Raw genomic sequence first — 24,603 nt, 5'->3', positions numbered from 1 at the left:
AGCCCCAAAGTATCAATCCTGAAATTGAGACTGCTAGCTCTCCGCATAGGTGAGACTTCTGCTATTGATTACGGTTGTGATCACCACCTCATCAAACGAAATCGAACAGTACTAGGCAAAGTACAGTTAGGGACTGTTCCATTTCTTTTGATGAGGTGGTGGGTGTTTTGCACCGACGGCGGTGGGGCCACTAAATTTCCGCTTTTAGCGCGAGTCCGAGAGCAGCTGTCTTGCTAGCCAATCGCTCATAAGTAAAGGTTCTGTCTTTCTGCCACCTGAAATGGTACAAAGTTCGGACAGTGCTTCCGCTTCAACAGGTGACATTATCAACAGAAGCCCATTGATTATGATGATATTCAACGCCCACCTCTGCGGCCGAGGGTACTCTGCTTTACTTACCGACAAGTCAGATTGTTTAATCGGCCCGCAATGTGTCTATTCCCCGGACTTCTCGGGCCATTTGCCTCAGCTTATGGCTTAACAATACTATGATCGGCAAGACACACGGCAAGTTGTTTACCCCAAAAACCAGCCCCAGACGTCCCACAGACCATGGCCGAGACCTCTCCACTTCCCCAAAGTGCGGAGAGGTGGGAATCTAAGTTTGGCGACCCCGCGATTCGTTCGGCGATTTGGCTCTGGTTTGATATGCCGGCGGAGACAATGCACTCTGCAACTGCCGGCAGCATACTTATTGATCAACGCCCATTAAGTATGCGTCCGTGCCAGGCAGGGGAATGCTAATCAGTACGCCGTGTTTCTGGCTCGGTCTAGGTGACGAAGACGCAATCGCTGTTCCGCGAGCATTAATAGTAGGGGATTCCATACATTAACATTGATATCGCCATGGCGAAAGGCCAGCAAAATAAAGAGCTGCTCGCGGCGCAAGCACAGTCCAAGGTTCATTTCGAGGACGACACGCATCGCGCCGCCATCGAAGACAACCCTGCAACAGCCTCAGCGACAGCCAGGACATGGGCCTCCATCTTTGTGCGTCTCATACCCCCGTGAAATAAACAACATGTCAATACTTTTGATAGCATGCTGACCAAAGAGTGAACATACAGTGTATGGCCGCGTCCTTTGGTCCTGCGGTCCCCCTCCCCTTCACTTGTCTCGCCGCCATTGTCGTCCAGGTCTCGAAGGATCTGGGGAATGATGTGGATTTCGCCTGGATCGTCGGCGCCTGGTCGCTAGCCAGCGCCTGCTCTTTCTCCATTGCTGGCCCCCTCAGTGATGTCTTTGGGCGCAAGATCCTTGTCCTTGCCGGCCAGATTACTGTGCTTATTGGCTCAATTGTGGGTGCTACAGCTCAGAGCGTTGCCAGCCTGGTTGCAGCTGAGACCGTCATCGGTGCTGGAGCTGGTTTTGTCTTTGTGTCTTATTCTGGGGCTACAGAAATGCTTCCTAACAAATGGCGATCTGTTGGTGTTGGCATCCTCGAGGGCGGCATCATGATTCCTTGGTAAGTCCTTGTGGTATGCCCCTGATACATACCGTTCTTCAACGCTAATATCGCATGTTTGTCTACAGGGGCTCATTCAACGTTCTATTTGCCAACATCCTCCTCAAATATACCACTTGGCGTTGGATTTTCTACATCTCCATCATCGTCGAGAGCATCACGTTCGTCGGGACAGCCTTCTACTACAATCCAGTATCCCGCCCCCGCGGCGACTACGACAAGACCCGATGGCAGCAGACTCTCGAGGTTGACTGGCTCGGTCTCGCACTCTTTACTAGTGGCCTAGCAACCTGTCTCGTTGGCCTTACCTGGGCCGGATCTGCGGGCCACCCTTGGCATGGAGCATCGGTTCTCGCGCCCATGCTCCTCGGCATAGCAGTTCTTGCCTGTGGTTTTGCTTATGACTTCACCATTGCAAAGAACCCCATCTTCCCGCTAAGGCTCTTTAAGTTGTGGCGCGGATTTCTGTGCATCTGCATTGTCCTGTTCATCTCTGGCATGAACTTCAACTCGCTCTCCGCCGTCCTTCCTCAAGGTTCTATGTACATGTTCACAACTAACGGCATTGAAATCGGCGTCCTCGCCCTTCCCAACAACATCGAAGGCATCGTCGTCAGCGTCATCATCCCAATCTTTGCCCACAGGATTGGACACATTAAGTGGCTCTTCGTCATCGGTATGGCCTTACAGCTTATCTTCATCGGAGCAAGCGCAGCCACCGTTAACCCCAACCACAAGATCGCCTGGGCGTTTGTCCCGAGTTTTGGAGTTCCCATGTTCCTCATGGTTACCATTTTGGGCTATGCCATTGCTAGTCTGCACGTACCGTACTCGCATCTCGGTGTTGCCATGGGTCTTCTAGGCACGTTCCGCTCAGCTGGTGGCGCCGTTGGCAATGCCATATTCAACACCATCTTCCAGAACAAGTTCAAAACTTATTCTGGTGAAGAAATCCCTCGAGCTGCCTTAGCTGCAGGCCTGAAGGTGACTGATCTCGGCAAAATTATTCCCGGTGCCATCACGTATAACATTGGAGTGCCGTACGTAGCGTCCCTAGGCTCGATCGAGGGCATGACGCCTGCCATTGCGGAGACATTGAGACTCGCAGTGCGCCACACATATGGGCGCACGTTTCAATTTGTGTTCTATATCACGATCCCATTCGGTGTAGTGGCACTTGTTGCGTCATTCATGGTCGAGGATCCTACGCCTTACATGACCAACCACACGCAGGCGGCAATGGAGGCGCCAACAGTCGACGGACTGAGCTTGAAGGGAGCTGGAGAGGCAGATCCGGAGCACATTGAAGCTACTCAGGAGCCCAAGAGAATTGACTAATGGATTCTGAGATTCGTTGTCTTCTGCATGGGATATGCTGCTTAGAACTATAATTTAGCAATTAGTTACTAGAGTTGTGTAGTAGCTTGTAGTATCAGAAAATACTTCTTAGATTTTTAGCTTCTATTAATAAAAGCTATAAAGACTATATCGCAGTATAGATCACGTATCTAACACTACCTGATTAAGTAACTACTTAGTACTAATAGAATGGTTAGATATAGACTAGTGAATAAGATTAAGGTTCCTATTATAGGTATAGAGTAGAGTTAGGTTATATATATAGATGTTAGGAAAAAAATATAGTTAGGTTATATAAACTTCAAGTAATAGTAAAGTTAAGGTTTATTAACTATAAATAAAAGTAGAGTGGAGTAAACTATATTATAAGTAAAAGTAAGTTTGTATTATATGAATATTAAGTGAAGATAGAGTAGATGTATTCTATTAAGAAATATTATTATATATAAAGTACTTTTTAGGTATAGCCTGTTATATATTATATTATAAATTTATAGATAGTGTTTTAATTATATATTATATAGTAATAATAAGTCTAGGAGTATATTCTAGGTATAATTAATGATAATAGCTAACGTGTTTCACCAGTAAGCGGGCCACCCCAGTATGTGGGCCACCTCCCTAAACTATTACATCTTTGTAATAGTATTGCGCAACACCACTACAATGTTTTTTATTAAGTAGAATAAGATATTATTCTTTAGACGCATTGCTATCCTCTATATCCTCTAATTCTACTTAACAAGTGCGAGAGTTGTGTCCAATTTGGCTGCAACGCCCGCAGCGCCGTTCACTACGCACCCTCTTCGCAGACGTTGCACCATCATTATAGCTACTACCCTCTGCCTTAGCGATCTAATTAGCTATCTGGCTAACTGTCTAGGACCCCTTTGCCTGTACGTAGCGCCTCTTACGAGTTTTTCGCTTCGTTACTTTAGTAATCGTAGCTTTAAGGCGATCAAGTTTCTCCTACATTAACACTATATTATAAGCTATCTGCTAAGCTCCCTTACTTGACTGCTGTATCTACTCCTTAAGAGAACTTGAGGAGACCCTTGCTGGATTTGCATACGGTTTCGAATAAGCGTAGCCTGCGCCTCCATTTCGCGCGCGTTGCGCGGCGTTTTCGGCTCCCAAGCAGTAGTCTCTTGCGCTGGTGGAGTTGGCGTACGCAGCATGACGTTAAGCTGTGATAAAACAACGTTATAATCGTGCGGTGAAAGTCTAGCACCTTAGAACCCTCTGCGGATATTTTCTAGTGTAATAGCCTTATAATAGGCCTTTTTAAACGCTAGTAGGAAGGTTTCTTTGCTAATATAGTAGATGCGATTGCGTGCTAAGACCGAGATAGCATCACCATACGCGCGCTTTAACGGCGAGAAGCAGCCCACATCAAGAGGCTGTAAGAGGTGCGACGAGTGGGGAGGCATACAGAGGAGGATTATCTTCATCTCTTCGCAGAGATCTCGGAAATCCACCAAGCAGTGGCTCTCATGGCTGTTAATAATAAGCAGCCTATGCGTCCCCATAGGCCGCGCATGGGAATCAAAGTGACGAAGCCAGTCAAGCGCTAGATCGTTGTTCGTCTAGCTAGTAGGATAACTTAGATCACCTAGTCGCGTGGCAGATCCTCTGTGAACTAGGTAGAGATTAGAACCTTGCTAGCGAAGATAAGAAACGCTAGGATACGCGTGCCTGTTGCGCCAACGCCTTGTATTAGCGTAACCTACTCACGATTGCCTAGCTGGATCTTCTTTGTTCTCCCTAGTTTGTCTAAGCCCGTGATAACTAACTGTGATAAAATCTTGCCTATAATAAAGCCAGTCTTATTAAAGTTATAGATATCTTCGTCCACGATACCATACTTTGCCTTTATATTCTAAACTAGCTTAAACTAGCCCTTAATAAGCGCTAGGTCTTCGCAGAGAGCTCGCTGGTGATCGTATGGACGGCTCTAGCGCGTACGCAGCTTAGGATTGCGCTAGACAAACCTATCAACCCAGTTCTTGCCCACCTCCTTCCCGCCACGCTCTCGGAGCAGTCTGTTGGCCATATCTCGCACGTCGTCTTTCCCACAGGGTAGTCCTCGCTCAGCCTCGACTATTACACGCATAGTAATAGCCTCCTCTTCTAGTTTTGTTAGGCGCCTTGCTGGTGGCTCCCAATCGCTTCGAGGGCGCTGTCCAGCTCGTCGACGCTGGATTGTTGTTCGTGGGACGCTATAGGCGGCAGCAGCGCGTCGTTCACTCTAACTTTGTTTAGAACTAAGATTAGTAATAGCAAGAAATAGATCTGCTTTAGTATAAGTTTTTAACACGTTGCGTTGTTAAGACATTACGCGTTGTTGTTGCAAAGGTGGGATATCATAGGGAAGTGGCCCACATACTGGGGTGGCCCGCTTACTGGTGAAACACGTTACTTATATTCTCTTTATCGAGAATAAAATAGTGATAACATACTCAGTTATATTTAGCGTAGCGAATAGGTCTCTACCTTAGGATCTCTTTTTTTATAATAGCTCCCCTAATACTAGACCTATTTAGGCATTAAGTATCTTATTTTATAACTTCAAGATAGATTAATAACTTCCTAATGGATAGTAGCACGCTAGCTATGAAAGGTAGTAAGTTATGCCTCTTTAGGCTAGTATATCGAGACCTAAGTCTTAGTAATGTAGGTAGGCTAATAACTTATTAAATACTATAGCTAGCGTACTACTATCTATGAGTAATTTATGGATCTATATTATAGCTATAGCATAAGCTGTAACGGGTCGAGTCCTATTAGACTGCGCACGCAACTACAACGCGCCCACCGCGCCAAAAAGGCTGGCACAAGATATCAGAGCTGCTGATATCGTTGCGTAGTTGATACATAAGATAGCCACCGCTATCTGTACTGTAGCGGGCTACCTAGCCCGTTACATTAGCTATCTATTGCCTAAATAGGTTTAGTATTAGAACGGCTTTTATAGGAAAAGAGATCCTAAGGTAGATACCTATTCACTATGCTAGTAATGTTATATATATATCAATTTATTAAAACTCTTTAGCACACTAATACTATATAATAACATAGTCATCTTTACGCTATTCAAGTTTAAATAGTATATCAAAGCTTCTATATTTATAGGATAGGAAGTAACAAAGATAAATTATATTTTTAAGTTCATTGCTAAAGACAAAAGGTGATACTTCCACTAGAAATTTAAAAACTTACATAATCTTCTATTACTTACTTAGTATATAGAGAGATAGAATATATGAAGTATATCATCTATAACTTAGTCTTTAGTATCTAAACCCTTAGTATTTCTAAGTACAACTATGTACTATTAAATTCCATCTTTTTTACTTGATTCTTACTTTACTTAATGGCTTATACTTTCTTCATACTTTTAACATAATTATATAATCACTACTTAACTACTTTATAATTTTATCATTTGTATTAGATTTTTTATCTACTTGAAGTAATTATATAGAACTTAAATCACAAAGATTTTATTGAAGTAGTATTGTAACTCTATGTATATAGTTTTAATCAAAAGCGTAATAAATATACTATCTATATCTATCTACTTATTTCTCTAAATAAACCGTATTATATCTTATTTTCTTCTACTAAGCTAGCTTTTCTTTTCCTTTGTATCTATTATTAGTAGCTACCTATTAGAGGTATAAGTTGATTAGAGATACTAGCAATAATATAATAATAGCTTACCTAAGGTATATACTACCTACAGATAGTACTAACTTTATAAAGCTTAAAAACATTAGTACTATTATATTACTAAAGCTATGCTCATTCTAGTCTTTCATATATAGCTACTATCATGCTATTAATTACTATAATTATTTGGTTTCAATAGTATTTTGTCTTAGTTCATAATACCTTTTAATACTTTTCATGATACTTTGTAATTGATTACCTGAATAACTAACTAGTTTATGTAAATAATACTACTCACTTTAAGTGAAATTTTATTCATTTGAAATTGAAGCTAAACTCTAGCTTGTTATTGCCTGATACATCGTAGTACGCGTTTCTTATAATATAAACTTTAACATTGATATAGATATTTATATAAAGGTTTATTGTAAAATAGTTAGTAGGAATAATTATTACTAAAGGAAGAATACTAAGTATAATTCTTCTAAATAAATTTTGCAGCTAGCTAATACTAGATATAATTATAATAAGTATGAAGTGTTAACGTACCCCACGGCTTCGCGAGCCACACGGGTTCGCGAGCCACTTTTGCCAAGCCCTCACCAAAACTACTACCCCACCCTAATGTCGCAACAACAATAGCAGTTACAGCCCTCTAGTGAATGTTAGATATAGCTTGCTCTTTAAGCTCTTAAACAAGATATGACTCTCTCTCTACGACGCGCTGCAGCTATCTATAACGTAGATCGAACAACACTAAGCTAAAGACGCGACGGACGACGTTTACAGGCAGATCGCTAGCTAAAAACAAGAAATCTAACTAAGTTTAAAGAGGACGTGATTATTAAGCATATACTTAAGCTAGTTACGCGTGGATTTCCCCCTTAGCTTGCAGACGTGGCTAATATAGCCAATTCCTTGCGCGCTAAGCGTAATCTAGACTAGGTTAGCCAAAACTAGCCTAGTACCTTCGTTAAACGTCGATCTAAGCTTGTAACGCGTTTTAATCGCAAGTACGACTATAAGAGAGCCTTCTATAAGGATCCTAAGACTATCTAGGCCTAGTTTAACCTAGTAGCCCGCATAAAAGCCAAGTATAGTATTGTGGACGACAATACGTATAACTTTAACAAGACTAGCTTTATAATAGGCTAGATTGCCCCTAGAGCTGTTGTTATAGCTTTAGAGAGACGTGGACGACTAAAGACTATCTAGCCTAGCAATAGAGAGTAGGCAACAGTCATCCAGGGCATCAATGCGACCAGGTGGACGATTCCGCCCTTCATCATACTTAAGGCGCGCCACCACCTCTTAGGCTAGTATAAGGACGGCGATATACCCTAGAACTAGGTTATTGGAGTCTCTAAGAACGGCTGGACGACTAATGAGCTTAGTCTTGCGTGGCTAAAGCACTTTAATAAGCATACAAAGACAAAGAAGGTTAGTATCTACTGCCTACTTATTATTGACGGCCATAAGAGCCATAACTTGCTAGATTTCCAAAAGTACTGCAAAGATTATGGTATTATCACTATTTGCATGCCTCCGCACTCGTCCCACCTCTTGCAGCCTCTTAATGTGGGCTGTTTTGCCCCTTTAAAGCAGGCCTATGGGCGTTAAGTCGAATCGCTCATGCGCAGCTAGATTAGCCACATCACTAAACAAGAGTTCCTATCTTGCTTTAAGCGGGCTTTTAACGCCTTATTTACAGCTAGCAATGTCTAAGGAGGGTTTTAAGGCGCTAGATTGGTCCTATTTAACCTAGAACGGGTTATATCAACGCTTAATATCAAGCTACGCACTCTATCACCCCTACCTATCAACAACCAGCCCTAGGTGTCGCAAACGCCTAGCAATACCCTAGAATTAGGGTCGCAATCGACGCTAGTAAAGCAGAGAATTTAGAGGCATACGAATAGTTCGCCAACGTCTATTATAGAGGCCTTTAAAAAGGTCTTAAAGGGGGTAGCGATTATCGCGCATAAGCTAGTGTTAGCGCAAAAGGAGATCGCTAAGCTTAAAGTAGCAAATAAGGCCGTAACGCGACGAAAATCGCATAAAAGAAAGCGGGTTTAGGCGGAGGGGACCTTAATAGTTAAAGATAGGGCGCGCTTAACTGCTCTCTAGGACTTTGGGGTGCGTAGTGATGGGAAGAAGTTAAAGAAGCAGAAGCGCGCTAAAGTGGGTGAACCGTCTCAACGGCGGTGTGGACAGTGCAATAGGACTAGGCATAACGCGCGAACTTGTAAGAATGTAGCAGAAGTAGTCTTTAAATAGCATTTTGTATTTTATTGCACTATATTAGCTAAAGTTAGGCTGTTTTAGGACATAATGTACTAGTTTTGGTGAGGGCTTGGCAAAAGTGGCTCGCGAACCCGTGTGGCTCGCGAAGCCGTGGGGTACGTTATATAAAACTTAATACGCTATCAAGCTTTCTATGTTAGTATAACAACCTCCATTATTATAAACATTACTTATGATCAAGTAGAATAATTACTAAATCATAGTTTCAATAATGTGCAGCCTCTGTGAAATTAAGTTGGTAATTCTTCATTAGTATTTTTAGAAGGACTTACACAGCAATTATAAGTGGAAAAAGCTAATTATACGTAGAACTAGAAGTAATAGCTACTTAGTTTACTTCTACCCATAAAAAAACGTAACTAATATAACTAGTATTAGAACATTTATATAAACAAGTTTTCATTCTTCATTATATGTCTACTAACGTGGTTCATAAGCGAGTCGGCCACCCAAGCGAGTCGGCCACTTTGTACCGTCGCGTCAACTTCAACACGTTATTACAGTCTTTTATCACAGTTAATAAACTATTGCAAGATACTAAATTATTTATTAGAATTACTACTATTACTTGCACTATCTATCTTAACTACGCAGGTACGAGCGTTGTGTCTAGTCTGCTTACAACGCCCGCACCGCCGCTCTCCTCGCACCCTCTTCGACGCACTCTCACTATCACCACGACTACTACCCGCCTGTTCAGCTAATACTTCTTGTACTTTGCCTACAGTAAGAGTCTCTTCTGTCCGTACGTATCGCCGCTTGCGGTTCTTACGCTTATTTGCTATGTCTAGAGCCTCTCGAAGAGCAGCTACTTCCTCCCTTATAAGCGTCATCTTATGTGCTATTTGCTAAGCCCCTTTACTTAGCTGCATAACTTTCTTATTAAGAGAAATTGCAGAAGACCTAGGGCGGTTTCTTACTCTCTGTCGAATAAGAGTACTTTAAGCCTTAAACTCGCGCGCGTTGCGTGGTGTCTGCGCCTCCCAGGCGGCTGCCTGTCGCGGTGATTGTACTGGCGTCTGCACCACTACATCAAGCTTAGATAGCACAGCCTGTGGGTCGTGTGGGACTAGTCCAGCGCCTCTGAAGCTAGCTTGGATATTCTCCTTCGTGATAGACTGCTTAAAAGCAGCCTTAAAGGCTAGTAGGAAGGTCTCTTTGCTAATATAGTAGGTGCGGTTACGTGCTAAGCCTAAAACAGCGTCGCCATACTTACGCTTCAACGGCGAGAAGCAGGCGACGTCAAGGGGCTACAACAGGTGAGACGAGTGTGGAGGCATGCAGAGAAGAATAATATTCTTCTCCTTGCAAAGATCTTGAAAATCGATAGAGCAGTGGCTCTTATGGCCGTCAATAATAAGCAGTTGATACCCACCTATAGTATGCCTCTTTGTATGGGTATCAAAGTGCTCTAACTAGGCAAGACTAAGCTAATTATTCGTCCAGCCATTAGGACTGACTTTAAGAACCTAGTTAGCAGGCAAATCCTTAAACTAGACGTTGATAAGCACCTTGCCCGCAAAGACAACAAAGGGTGGTATTTAGCGACCCGACGCGCCCACGCCTTAGATCATAGTAACCTACTTATGGTTGCCGAGCTGTACCCGCTTCTTTTTCCTATATCCTTCTAAGCCTGTGATAACTAACTATAATAAAATCTTGCCTATTATAAAGCTAGTTTCGTCAAAGTTGTAGATATCATTGTCCACAATACCCCACTTCTGCCTTGTCGCCTGGACTAAGTCAAACCAGCGCTGGATAGCCACTGGGTCCTCGCAGGCGGCTCGCTGGTGATCATAGGGACGGCTCTAGCGCGTACGGAGCTTAGGAGTCCGCTTAACAAAGTTGTTAACCTAGTTCTTGCCAAAAGGGTTGCCACCACGCTCCTCTAACAGTTTATTAGCTATTGCTTAAACCTTAGCCTTTATAGGGGCAAATCCTCGCGTAGACTCTTCAAGAATACGCCTAACAATAGCCTCCTCTTCTAGCTTATTTAGGCGCTTTAAATTTAGTTCGCAGTTGCGTTAAAAGCGCTTTCTAGCGCGTTAGTCTTAGAGAGTAGTTCGAGGCACGTTATAGATAGAAGCAGCACGTCTTTAGCTTTAAACACGTTGCGATTGGACGTTAAAAAGAGCAAGTTGAAGATTAGATTTAGAATATATTAATAGACAGTTGCGTTGTTAAGACATCACGCGTTATAGTGATGAAGTTAATGGGCTGGTGGGGCGTTAGCGACTCGCTTGGGTTAGCGACTCACTTGTGAACCACGTTACAATTTTCAAATAGCGAAGCTATACTAAGGTTTCTTTAACTCTTACTTGTACCAATTAGCTTTTCCAATTTCTTCAGTAAAAACTCTATTATTAGCTTTTTTAGCTTACTCTTTTCAAAATAAGTACTAGCTTAGCTTATTTAAATAAGTATTTTTTTTTCTAATAAACTTAATTTTAAATTTTATAAACTTTTACTTGTACTTTCTTTTCAAAGTACTTTAGCTATCATACTAACAATATTTATTTATTTAATTTCAATAAGTTAAGTATACTTTTCTCTTTTCAAAAAAAGTTCTAGTCCTTGTTCTTAAAGTTAAACGTATATTTATTACTACTTTAAATACTATCACTCTTTCTTTTATCTTTACTATTAGTATATATTAGCTATTTATTTTACTAAAAAATTCAATAACGTCGAAGTATAGCGAGTGGCTCAGTATAGCGAGTGGCTCACAGCGCTAAGACCCCACCAACATGACGACTATTATATACCTATTACAACGCAACTATAGTAGTAATTAGAAATCATAGTAGACTATTCTTTTTAGAATCTATTACTTCTACTTGCTTATATGTGCGCGTATTATGCCCTGCCTCGCCGCAGCGTCTATAGTGCCTTTGCGACGGCTCACCTACCTTAGCGCGCGCTCTCTTCTTTGCCTTCTTCCTATTACTACACGCCCTAAACTCCTTTAAAACTGCTAATTGCTCTCCTTTTTTAACTACTAGAGTCCCCTCTCTTTACACTCGCTTTCTTTTATACAATCTTTGTTGTGTAGTAGCTTTATTAGCTACCTCAAGCTTAGAGACGCGTTTTTGCGCTAACACTAGCTTCTACGCGATAATCGCAACGCCTTTAGCTAGCTTTTTAAAGGCAACTACTATACTTAATAGTAAACTATCTATGTGCCTCTAAATCCTCTGCTTTACTAGCGTTAATTGCGACCCTAGTTCTAGGGTATTGCTGAGGGTTTGCGATAGCTAGGGTAGATCGTCTATAGCATGTGGTGTTGGCGTACGCAGCTTAACATTAAGCTTTAATATTACCACCTCTAGGTTATGTGGAACTGAGCTAGCGCCTTAAAACCTTCTTAGGATATTATCCTTTGTAATCGTCTTGCTGTAGGCCTGCTAGAAGGCTAGAAGGAACTTAATCTTAGTTATATAGTTAATCCTATTGCGTATCATCTCCTTGGCTTGGCGGCTATACGCCCTCTTTAAAGGCGAGAAACAGCCTACATTAAGCGGCTGTAGTAGATGAGAGGAGTGTGGAGGCATATAGAGAGCGATAATCTTTGCCCCCTTGTAGTATTGCTAGAACTTAAGCGAGTTGTGGCTCTTATGACCGTTAAGAATAAGTAGACGATAGGCTCTAATAGTACGCTCTTTTATATGCTTGTTAAAGTGCTCTAACTACTTTAGGCTAAGCTTATTCGTTGTCTAGCTATTCGCAGAGACCCTAATAAGCTAGTCTCTAGGCAGGCTATCCTACTTATACTAGGTAGAAAGGTAGTGCTTGCCTTAAAAGATAATAAAGGGTAGGATTACCTAGCTAGCTACGCTAACACAAACCACGCTGGTAATCTACTCCTAGTTGCCCTGCTATAAGGATTTTAGCTTTAACTAACGCTTAGACGCTATAACTACTACTAACGCGTTGTGTATGTCTATTATAAAACCTATCTTATTAAAGTTGTATATATCGTTATCCTAGATCCTATACTTGGCTTTAGTATTCTATACTAGACAGAACTAGCCCTATATAAGCTTAGGATCTTCACAAAAGGCTCTCCTATAGTTATACTTTTAATGAAACTTTATCTTTAGCTCTAGGCGACGCTTAGTAAATGTTTTAGGCTAGTTTAGGCTTATAAGGTTGTAGTTGCGGGTAGCTAGCAAAGAATTAGCTAGATCTTTGATAGCAGAAAGGCCTAGGGGAAATCCTTGCGCATTAAGGTCTAGTATATAGTCGACAATCGTCTACTCTTCTATTACAACAAGCTTTATTAAGTTAGGCGTATAGTCGCGTTAGAACGTCTTTCTAGCTAGTTAATTGCTAATTAATCTTTAAGGTACGTCATAGACAGCTACAGCGCGCCGTTGAGTTAGTGTCGCGTCTTGTTTGATAGCTTAAAGTGCGAGTTGCAATTAAGCTTCTCTAGTAGAGTGTATATTAATTTATTGTTAAGACATTACATGTTATAGTCATAGAATAGACAAAGTTGGTGGGGTCTTGGCGCCGTGAGGCACTCGCTATACTTTGACGTTATAGCCTTTTATCCTTTGCTATTTATGAACGTATAGTATAGAGTTAAAATATCCTCTTAATAAATAAAATCAAACTATAGGCACTTTCTATTTTTATAAGTGATCAAAGAAATTAAAGGAAAAATTTAAGTAGTTGATTTTTTAAGCAAGGGACATTTTTAAAAAATATTATTGATTAATTCTTTTTTTACTAACTTAACTACCAATTTATCTTTTTTAGTATAAGTGAGTAGTGTTCAGTTAGCATACGAGTTATAGCAACCCTGTGCCTTAGCATAATACTACTAGTTAACACTATATTAATCGAGTTACAATACTACTTTAATAACCTGCTACTTACTAAAGCAGTATATACTCAGCTATAAGTAAATGAAAAACTTAATAATAATAATCAAAAAAAGTAGCAGCTTAGCAGTTCTTATATAGCTTTTTACAAAGTAAGTATTGAATTCAATCTATTATATTAAGAAAAAACTTGACTAATAACGGAATTAGTTTAGTAGTTTTAATATTTAATAATACTAACTCTTTACTTACCAATAGCTAATCAGTAGATTACGGACTTTATTTATTTATGTTCTTTATATATCTAGCAAGTAATAAAAGCTTATTTAAGTTTATCAATCTTTATTCGAAATAATACTATTTCTCTTATGCGATTGACTAGAAAATGATAATTATCTTTAGTAATCTCTAATAAGTAAATCCTAGTTGTATAGCACTTTAGAGTAATATAGGTAGCTTAAACTAGCCTTTCTACTTTCCTTGACTTTACAAAGCTTTTATTATTATTAATAGTAGGCTTTTAAATTTAACTTATATAATTACATTTAAATATATAAACTATTATTATTATTTATTAGTTAGCTATAAATATGTTAACGTACTACACCAGTGAGGCGGCCAAACCAGTGAGCTGGCTACTTTTTCTTGGCACTGCGAACACGACAAAGAATACATTATGTCTCTATAACGTAACGCTATCTTATCGTATAAAGAAGGCAGGATTAACCTTACGCTTTAGGCCTTAACTACTAGCTAATTTGAGACTTTACAACGTGCTGTAGCAGCCTATAGCGTACAATATTAGCAGCTCTCTAATTAGCTTTATAGAATTACTAACTAACTTAATACACGACTTAGAGTCTAGAAGCTTACTATAGCAGAGGAATAGACTATTATACAATACATTCTTAACCTTAACGCGCAAGGATTTGCGCCCTAGCTGTGTAAGGTAGTAGATATTACTAACTAATTGCTAACTACTTGTGGTGGGGTACCTATTAGTAAAAACTAGGCTTAGCGCTTTATTGCTCGTATAGAGGAGCTTAAGATAGCTTTTAATTAGGCAAAGGACTGTTAGAGAGCCATTTAGGAAGACCTAGAGGTTATTAGCTTGTGGTTCAAGTGTTACGAACAAATAGGAAGGATTCCTCTCAACAGGTTTCCAAGAAAGGTTGCGGAGACAACCTAAGGGAAACAAAGGTGTCAAAGGACGCCTATGTAATGATTAGCGCGGGGCGCGCGGATCACGTGACTTGGCATCCCGCTAAGGCGTGGCCTTTAGGAGGCTAGCGCAGATTAAGAGGCTATAGTCCTCCTAAACCTCCTATCTTAGCGGGAGGCACAGGAGGACAGGACCTAAAGCAATAGGTATAAGAATGTGTTGAATTTCATCATTACACTTGTTGTGGTTAACTTAGAATAGTTCATCTCTTACCTAGATTAATACCAGTTATTCTACCTTATAGAATTAATTGTTTATTCTTTAGTTAAATCCTATAACTCTTTTCCACATAGCACTACAACAATCGCACAGCTTACTGCTTAAGTCTACTCGCCTTAACCCAGACCAAGATTAGAGAAGTATAGCCCAACCCTATGTAACACTTTGACCACCTGGAGTCTTTGTGCAAGGATTAACCAACAGCACGCCTAATTAAGATTTAAGATGTCTTATAATTACTCTTAATCTTAGGCTAGTGCTAGCGGACTAGTATAGGGTCCTAGACTAGCGCCACAACCAGCAATCGACGACAAGATGCTGACCCTAAGTGACGACGAAGATAAGGACGAAGACGCACGGAACTTACGAGAGTTGCGGAATCTTAGGTAACAGGCCACAATCACGCAGCAATATATGGCTAGCATGTAGGATATAATTAATTAGCTTTTAAGCTAGCTAATAGCCACCCTAAATAAGGAGAAGTCTATTACAAAGCCTAAGATAGCGGCACCTAAGAAGTTTAACGGAACCTATACTAAACTATAAACATTCCTTACTAACATTAACTTGTACTGCGAGTATAACGGAGTACTAATAGACTAGAATAAGATCCTCGTAATAAGCACGTACATAAAAGGTAGGGCAGCTAAATAGATAGAACCCTATGTTAAGGACTTCCTAAAGGACGCAGACAACTTAGGAACAAAAAACCAAACCTAAGGAATATTTAGCAACTAGGACAACTTTAAGAAAGAGATAGGACAAATCTTTAGGGAAGTAGATAAAAAGAACTAAGTGGAGAAGGCAATTACTCGCTTAAAGCAGACTAAGTTAGTCTTAGCATACATGGCAAAGTCCAAACAGCTATAGGTAAGAATTAATTAGGATAATGCTGCGCTGCGAACTGTATTTAAGGCAAGTCTAAAGGAAAACGTTAAGGACAGTCTTGTACACCATAAAAAGCTAGAAACACTTTATGCTCTAATAGAGCTAGCCACGCGAATCAACTACAGGCTATAGGAACGATACAAACAAAAGAAGCGAACATTCTAGCCCACGACAGCTAATATAAAGAGGCAACGCAACTATAAGGATAGGGATAGAGACACTATTATAACTAGCAAGGTGCAAGAAAACAAGAACTAAAACGCCTGAGGAAAGGGCCAAGATAGCCTTTCTAAGGAAGAACGCCAAAAGCGTTACGAGAAGAAAGTATGTCTTTAATGCGGCGAAGTAGGACACTTCCACAGAGACTGCCTAAAGAATAAAGTTAGGCAAGGTTAAGTTAAGATTAGGATAATTAGGTGCGGGACACCCTACCTACAGGATATAGAACCTAACAACACGCTAAGCAACCTAGACTTATATAAGAAGGCTAGATAGGAATTAGACAAAGCCTTTAAGATAGTACAAGAAGCTATAAGACTAAAAGACTTCAGGTAGGACAACCTACTACCAACAGACCATAGGGTTAAAGGGGCTAAGGTACAACGCCGCCTAAGATACTAGCTGTGCTAGATGTGTGGAGACGCTACACACCAGGCTAATAACTGCGCTCTTGAAGAACGAATCATTATTACGGGCCTAAACAGCAAAGAAATAGGTTATTAGGCAATACATAAACAACCTAGTTTTAGGGACCTAGAAGCTAAGGTTAAAAGGAATAAACCTTGCACGTTCAAGGAACGTATAGAGTAACACTAGAAGCTATGTTAGCTTGACTGCAAGATAGCATGCAAATTCTACAATAGGGATTAGGAGGACTATAGGGCAGACTAAGACTAGTGCTGCCACCCACAAGTATAAGCAAAGGACTGCTTAGAAGATAACTGCTAGCTCTACGAGCTAGAGAAAAAGCAAGCTCACGAAAACCTCCCATAGACGAAGTGCAAGAAGGGATATCCCTTCCACTAACAGCAGTTTAAGGGTGCTTAATAGGTCGATAACCCTTACTATAACACCCTATTACAAAATATTTATGTGGCAAAGAATTGCCTAATACATAAATTCAAGAAGCTAGAACTAAGGAAAAGAATTACGAAGATGGAGATACCCTATTAAAACATCTATTAGAGCTTCTGCTACGAGGACCAGTGTCTAGACCACTACCACGCCAAGGTAGGCGCAGGGTACTTTCCCTAGGAAAGGAAAAGGTCACAAAAGAGACGACTGTCTAAGTTAAAAAAACTAGGATGCCACTAGAGATAAGGTCACGCTAGTGAAGGTAGTTCTAAAACAACCCTTAAGGAAGTTAAGAGCGTAGGAACGCATAATCTTAGACTTTAAGCAGATGTCCTAGTAAATAGATATAGGATAACAGCAACTCTAGATAGTAGTGCTGCACGAACAATAATCTCACCCTAAGTAGTAGAGAAATACAATATACCACATTAGACTAAGAAGGTGCTAATGCAAGTAGTATTAGCCAATAATAATCCTATAGCATATAGGAACGGCGTGATTAGGCTAGAAACTAAGCTAGTGTTAATAGAATTAGCGGGCAGGAAGAGCTATATAAAGATTAATATAATAGACCTTAGAGAGGAAGATATCCTTATAGGTTACAACTAGTTGTTAGAACACAACCTAGCCATTAATTAGCAAAAGAGAACAATACTTAGCTAAGAACCTATGCACAAGGTTGCTAAAGTATAGAAAGAGACGAACCTAGTTATCTAGAGCTCACCTAAGGACGGGAGGATAGGTACAATCTCACCACATAAGATCGCGAGAATCTATGTGAAGGACCCTTAGAAAGTAGGAGTTATATAGATGCGGCAGGTCGCGACTAAGGAAGATAGACTAGCACTATAGTTGGCGATACTGATAGAATACTAGACGAACGAGTTTAGAGAACTATTTAAGGAAAATAAAGCAATAGACCTAGTAGAACATTAGGAGTGGGATCACAAGATTGTCTTTAAAGATAGAGCTAAGTTAAGCCTAGGAGGAATGTACCCTATATTGCCTAAGCATAACGCTAAGCTATGGGAGTACCTCTAAAAGAATTTAAAAAAGGGATTTATTAGACTAGAACACGGCCTAATAGCCTCTCTAATTCTGTTTGTAAAAAAGCTAAATAGGAAGTAGTAAATATATGTTAACTACTAATAGTTAAACGTGGTTATAGTAAAAAACTAATACCCCTTACTACTTATAGGAGAGCTTATAGATTAACTCTAAGAAGCCAAATGGTTCACAAAAGTTAACGTCTGCAAAGGATTCTATTAGATTAGAATTAAAGAAGGATGTAAGTAGAAAATGGCCTTTAAAACAAAATATAGACTGTACAAGTATATAGTTATACTATCTAGATTAACAAACGCGCTAGCAACCTTTTAATTAGTTATTAACAAGGCACTCTACGAATACCTAGGAATCTTTATTACGGCCTACCTAGACGATGTATTAATATACACTGATAGTACGCTAGAAGAACATGTTAAATATGTTAAGAAAGTGTTCTAGAAGCTTAAGGAGTATAAGCTGTACCTATAGGTAGTCAAATGCGAGTTCCACATAAAGGAGACTAAATACCTAGGCTTTATTATCTTAATAGAGTGTGTTAAAATAAATCCAAAGAAGATCTAGACTATACATGAATAGATAACCCCTAGAATAGTTAAGGACGTATGATCTTTTCTAGGATTTGCGAACTTTTACTAAAAGTTTATTAAAAACTACTTCTAGATTGTAACACCTCTTATAGAGATCACAAAGAAAGAAGTAGGGTTTAAATAGACTTAAGATTGCTTAGAAGCGTTTAAGACGCTTAAGTAGGCATTCTTAGAGGCACCTATACCAGAAATGTACAACCTAAAACAAGAAACGCGAGTTAAGACTAACGCGTTAGATTATGCACTTAGAGCTATATTATTATAGTAGTGCCTAGATAAGAAATATGGACTAGTGTTCTACTATTGACGGAAGTTCTCTAGAGTAGAACTAAATTACGATGTTTACGATAAGGAGCTACTAGGAGTAGTTAATGCCTTTAAATAGTAGGAGGTGTATTTGTTAGGCTTGCCCTACACGATTAAAGTGTTTTCTAATTACTAGAACTTAATAAGTTTTATAATAACAAAGAAACTTAACTAATAATAAGTCTAATAGGCTAAGATGCTAGCATAGTTTAACTTTAAGATAACTTACAGAGCTAGATCGCTTGATAGAGCAGTAGATGCCCTAAGCCAAAGATCTGACCTACGCGAAGAAGGTCACCAAGAACCACATAACGCAGTTTTCAAGCAGATGCCTAATAGCAGCTTAAGATACAACTAGCTAGAACTAGCTAAGGTAGCTAAGGTAGCCGCGCAGGTGGAAACCCTACAACAGCAGTGGCAGCAGAAAGCAGCTAACTGGCAGTTCAAACCTAAGACCAAGGGTTCTAAGGAACTATTATAGGACGAACGAGAGTACTAAGATATAGTTTTGAAAAATCAAACATATGTACCTCTACATATAAGATTAAGTCTTATTAAAGAACTATATAAGTCCCTAGAGTATAGACATATAGGAGTAGAAGAAATAGTTAGAAAACTAGCTAAGGTATATACTATACCACGCTTGCGAGCGAAGGTGTAGGATATTCTAGGCAACTATTTAGCATATCACTAGAATAAGCCTAAGAGACATAAGCCCTATGGCCTGTTACAACCCTTACAGCCACCCACACGACTATAGACTAGCGTTACAATAGACTTTATAGTGAAGCTCCTAATATTAAGAGAACCTAGATCCGCAAGACTTTGCGACATAATATTAGTAATTATGGACTAATTAACTAAGGCAGCGAAGTTTATGCCTATAGAAGAGACTATTATAGCGGAAGAATGCGCGTACAAGGTCACGAAAGCACTAATATTAGAGCATAGGATGTCTAAGGAATTTATAATAGACAGAGATAAGCTATTTACGTCTAAATATTAGGACACATTTCTAGCAAAATTGGGAGTCAAGAAGAAGCTATTAACAAGCTTCTACCTAGAAATAGATGGCTAGACAGAATAAATAAACCAGACTTTAGAGTAGTACTTACAAATGTACGCCAATAAGCTACGAAATAACTAGGTTAAACTCCTACTAACAGCAGAATTAGCCTACAACAGCTTAAAGTCAACTATAACAAAGAAGTTACCACACTACGCGAACTATGGGTATAAGCTAGTTACTTATTAGGACCTAAAGGACATTAAAAGTATTATAGTAGAGGTAGAAGATAAGGCACGTCTTATACAAGAACTATACAAAGAATTAAGTAAGAATATAGCTTAATAGAACCTTTCAACATCTAAGGCTATAAATAAGTAAAAGATTAAGGGACTAACCTTTAAGAAGGGGGACTAAGTTTTCTTATTAAGACAAAACCTAAAAATAAAACAACTATGCAGGAAATTAGACAACCTCTAAGTGGGACTATTTAAGATCCTAGAGGAAGTTAGGAAAAAAAATTACAAGCTAAAACTCCTATAAGGCATAAAAATCCACCCTGTCTTTCACAAGAAACTCCTAGAACAAGCACCTCTAGATGCTAAGCTAGCAATAGATATAGAGCTTAAAGACGACAAGTACGAAGTCAAAGAAATCATAGACCTTTAGAAGTTTAGAGGTTAGTAGAAGTACTTAGTTAAGTAGAAAGGATAGCTAGAAAGCTATAACACTTAGGAACCTAAAGGAAACCTAACGAATAGCAAGTCACTAGTACGTGAGTACTATCGAAAGCATCTAAAGAAGCAAGGACTAGTTCCTTGAGGGAAAGGAAGTAATTAAGGGAAAAAGGATTAAGAGAGTAATTAGCCTGTAACCCGCCTAGATTAGCTGATGGTCTAGGTAGCGATAGTTTGATAGCAGGAAGGCTCGTACTAGGGGCAGAATCCCCTTTGGCCTACTCTTTCGCGCGATCCTGGAGACTTAGAATAGCGTGATTATAGTTAGCGTAAGACCGCTCTAAGGCCTTAGTCTTAGCGACTTCTAGACGAAGCTGCGTAACTTTAGCTTTAGCTTAAAGAAGGGTTAAGCGTTTAGAACGCTTGTTAGCCTTAACTTCTTCCTACTCTTCCTTCGTTACGAAAAGACTACACTCCGCTTTTATAGCAATATAACTAGCGTAATAGCTATTTATAGTGTCTATAAAACAACAAAGGTTCTTCTTCTTGCAACGCTTACAACAAAAGGTTATTTTATTCCCCTATTAGCGAATACAGTTAGCACGAGACTAACGCTGCTAGGTTAAGTTCTCTAGACGAACACGACGGGAAGACAGGACCTTAGGCATAGTTAGGAAGGCTAGTAGGGTGAGACGGCTATAACGAGTGGACAGGCTCTAACCTTATATGCAGCTAGCGCCACAACACGCAGCATAGGAAAACAATATTCTAGGGTATTAAGACAATAGCCCTAAGAGGGGAGGTAATGTTACAAACAAATAGGAAGGATTTCTCTTAATAGGTATCTAAGAAAGGTTATAGAGACAACCTAAGGGAAACAAAGGTGTTAAAGGACGCCTAGGTAATGATTAGCGCGGGGCGCGCGGATTACGTGACTTGGCATCCCGCCAAGGCGTGGCCTCTAGGAGGCCAGCGCAGATTGGGAGGCTATAGTCCTTCTAAACCTCCTATCTTAGCGGGAGGCACAGGAGGACAGGACCTAAAGCAATAGGTATAAGAATGTGTTGAATTTCATCATTACACTTGTTGTGGTTAACTTAGAATAGTTCATCTCTTACCTAGATTAATACCAGTTATTCTACCTTATAGAATTAATTGTTTATTCTTTAGTTAAATCCTATAACTCTTTTCTATATAGCACTATAACAATCGCACGGCTTACCGCTTAAGTCTACTCGCCTTAACCCGGACCGAGATTAGAGAAGTATAGCCCAACCCCGTGTAACATCAAGCTCGTACGAGATACAATTAACTAGTTTAGAGTCTATCTAGATAACATCTACAACTTTAATAAGACTAGCTTCTAGATAGGCGTTATTAGCTTAATAAAGGTTGTTACTAGTTTAGAACGTCGTACGAGACTAAATCTTATCGAGCTAGGGGACTAGGAGTAGGTAATAGTTATCTAAGGCATCTATGCTACTAAGTATGCTATCCTACTATTTATTATCTATAAAGGACGCGTCTATATCTCTGCATAGTACAAAGAGCAAGATATACTATACAATTAGAAGATTTTAGTCTTAGAGAACGGCTAGACTAATAATTAGCTTAGTCTTAAGTAGTTAAAGCACTTTAACGCGCATATAAAAACGCGTTAGAAGGGGTTATATAGGCTGCTAATCTTAGATAGGCATAAGAGCCACCTTAATAAGGATTTTAAGGAATACTACCTCGTACATAAGATTCTTACGCTCTATACGGAGGTGACTGTCAAAAGTTCTTGCTAGCGCCACGCTAAGCCGCCAGCCTATCGGCCTGACTATTCTTGGCGCCTACACCAATCTTTTGAAGATGGCGATAGCTTGTATACTTATTTTTTTTAAGTGTTTTTAATCTACTATAGCTCTAAATATAGATATATTAACCCGCTTTTTATTGTTGCATTAAAGTTACCTTTTAGTAGCAAATCTACACGCGAAATTGCAGAAATAATAGGCATATCGCCGCGTACGATTAACTTAATTTATAGTAGAGCCTGCTAGCGAGGCTTAAAGCCTAACGCACGCCTAATTAAGATCCTTCTATGGTACTTTGAAGATGCTCTACGCGCAGGCCGCCCTTCTGAATAAGAAGAAATACACAACGCTACTCTTAAGAATGTACGCCGCGATAGGTATAGAAGAGAGAAGAGCTACGCTGATATTGCTAGTAATCTTAGTGTTCACAGCTATAACGTCTTGTTGTCTACTATATAGAGAGTCCTTTAAGCAGCTAGTTACAATAAAAAGAAGCTAACAAAAAAGCCTAAGTTAACAACGAAGATAAGACAGGAAAGACTTAAGTGGTGTCTTGCCTATAAAGATTAGACACTTAAAGATTAGAAGAACGTTATTTCGTCAGATAAGACTTCTATTGTTCTCAACTACTATTATAGTAGCTATCGTGTGTGGCAACGCCTAGATGAAGTCTTTACTAAAAGTATTATCCAAGAGCAGTGGAAGGGCTACTCTAAATTTATGTTCTAGGGCTGCTTTACATACAACTACAAAGGTCCTTGCTATGTCTAGAGGCCTAAGACTGCGCAGGAGAAGAGAGACGCCGCTCTCTAGATTGAAGAGTTGAATAAGGCTCTAGAGCCTCTTATGAGAGAGGCGTGGGAGCTTACAATAGGCATGAAGAGGCTTAGATTACGTAACAAGCCTAGTAGAGTTCCACAATGGAGATGGGTAAAAGAGACGGGTAAGCTAGCTCGTGAGAGCAGTCGTGGTGGCATTAATTGGTGGCGTTACTAGACTTAAGTTCTTATTCTAAAGCTAATTCCCTTTGCAAAGGAGTGCTAAAAAGAGAGACTACGTGTTTTTGTTCAAGAAGATAAGGCACCTTCGCATACCCACCACGCTTAAAGAACTATATACTAAAACGCTAAGGTAGAGCAGCTCCTATAGCTAGGCAATTCACCTAATCTTAACGCTATTAAAGCAGCCTAGCTATAGCTTAAAAGACAACACCAACTTCGAGTTTTCTAGAAACCGCTAGGAAAGCACGCTATCTAAGAGAACTGACCACGAGGAATCGACTAACAGCACTTTCAACACCTGCAGCTAAGGCGCTAGCGCGCAGTAGGGAGAAGAAGGAGGCCTTCCTTTATTTTCTCACGCCTGTGAGAATTTTCTCACAGAGCTTAGGCTCTAATGCCAAGACTAGAGGGACTAATAGGAACGCAGGAGCTTATTGAAGCTTAAATCTAGCAAGAAACACAGACATATTAAAACAATAACAATAATAAAAAAAGACTAGCCTTAAAGGACCTTAGAGGCAAAAGCAAACAACTAATGGATAATAATCTAGAAATTGAGATGGCTGAGGAGACCTCTACGCCTTGCCCTAACAGGCAACCAGAAGAACCGCCTAGGCCTACCCATACTAGGACAAGAAGCAATTTTTCTCCATTTATTGGAGCAGTGCCAAGATACCCTACAGTAGGGAAAACTCCAAAGGCAACCTCTATTGAGGAGGCCTTAGAGATTGCTAGAAACCTAGTAATCCAAGCAGCTAACCTAGCTAAGAACAACTCTACTAGGCAAACTAGTTTACTAGACCTTGTAGAAGTCTTTAGAGACTTTATAGAGAACGGTAGAGTAAACAAGAAAAACTCTACAATTCTAGGAGACAAAATCTTCTCTCTATCTAACGTCTCTAAAGAACTAAGAGAGAAAGTTAGACGCCTTGAAAAACCAAATACCCCACCTACTAAACCTTAAGCTTAGCCCCCTAGCTCCTACGCAATAGTAGCGGCTATTAATTAAGAACAGCCTTAAACATATATCTAAAAAAACAAAACCAAAAACATATTGAAAAAAAACCTAAAAAGATAACTAAAAAAAGACTACTAGCCTATTAGATCGCTAAATCGTTCTAGTTAGCGAT

At 39.8% G+C, this 24,603-nt stretch overlaps 1 protein-coding gene across 1 annotated transcript; it reads left to right on the top strand.

Moving 5' to 3' along the window:
- Positions 1–1,070: 1,070 nt before the first annotated feature.
- Positions 1,071–2,803, top strand: SETTUDRAFT_159183 (uncharacterized protein; the record flags this gene model as incomplete). Its single annotated transcript, XM_008024377.1, has 2 exons — positions 1,071–1,465; positions 1,534–2,803. The coding sequence occupies 2 exons, from the start codon at positions 1,071–1,073 to the stop codon at positions 2,801–2,803; spliced, it is 1,665 nt and encodes a 554-aa protein (XP_008022568.1).
- Between the last annotated feature and the right edge of the window lie 21,800 nt (positions 2,804–24,603).

Source organism: Exserohilum turcica (genome assembly GCF_000359705.1).
Source record: "Exserohilum turcica Et28A unplaced genomic scaffold SETTUscaffold_12, whole genome shotgun sequence".
Lineage (NCBI taxonomy): Eukaryota > Fungi > Ascomycota > Dothideomycetes > Pleosporales > Pleosporaceae > Exserohilum > Exserohilum turcicum.
The sequence above is the reverse complement of the archived record's forward strand: the minus strand, read 5'-3'. Positions and strand labels throughout refer to the sequence as shown.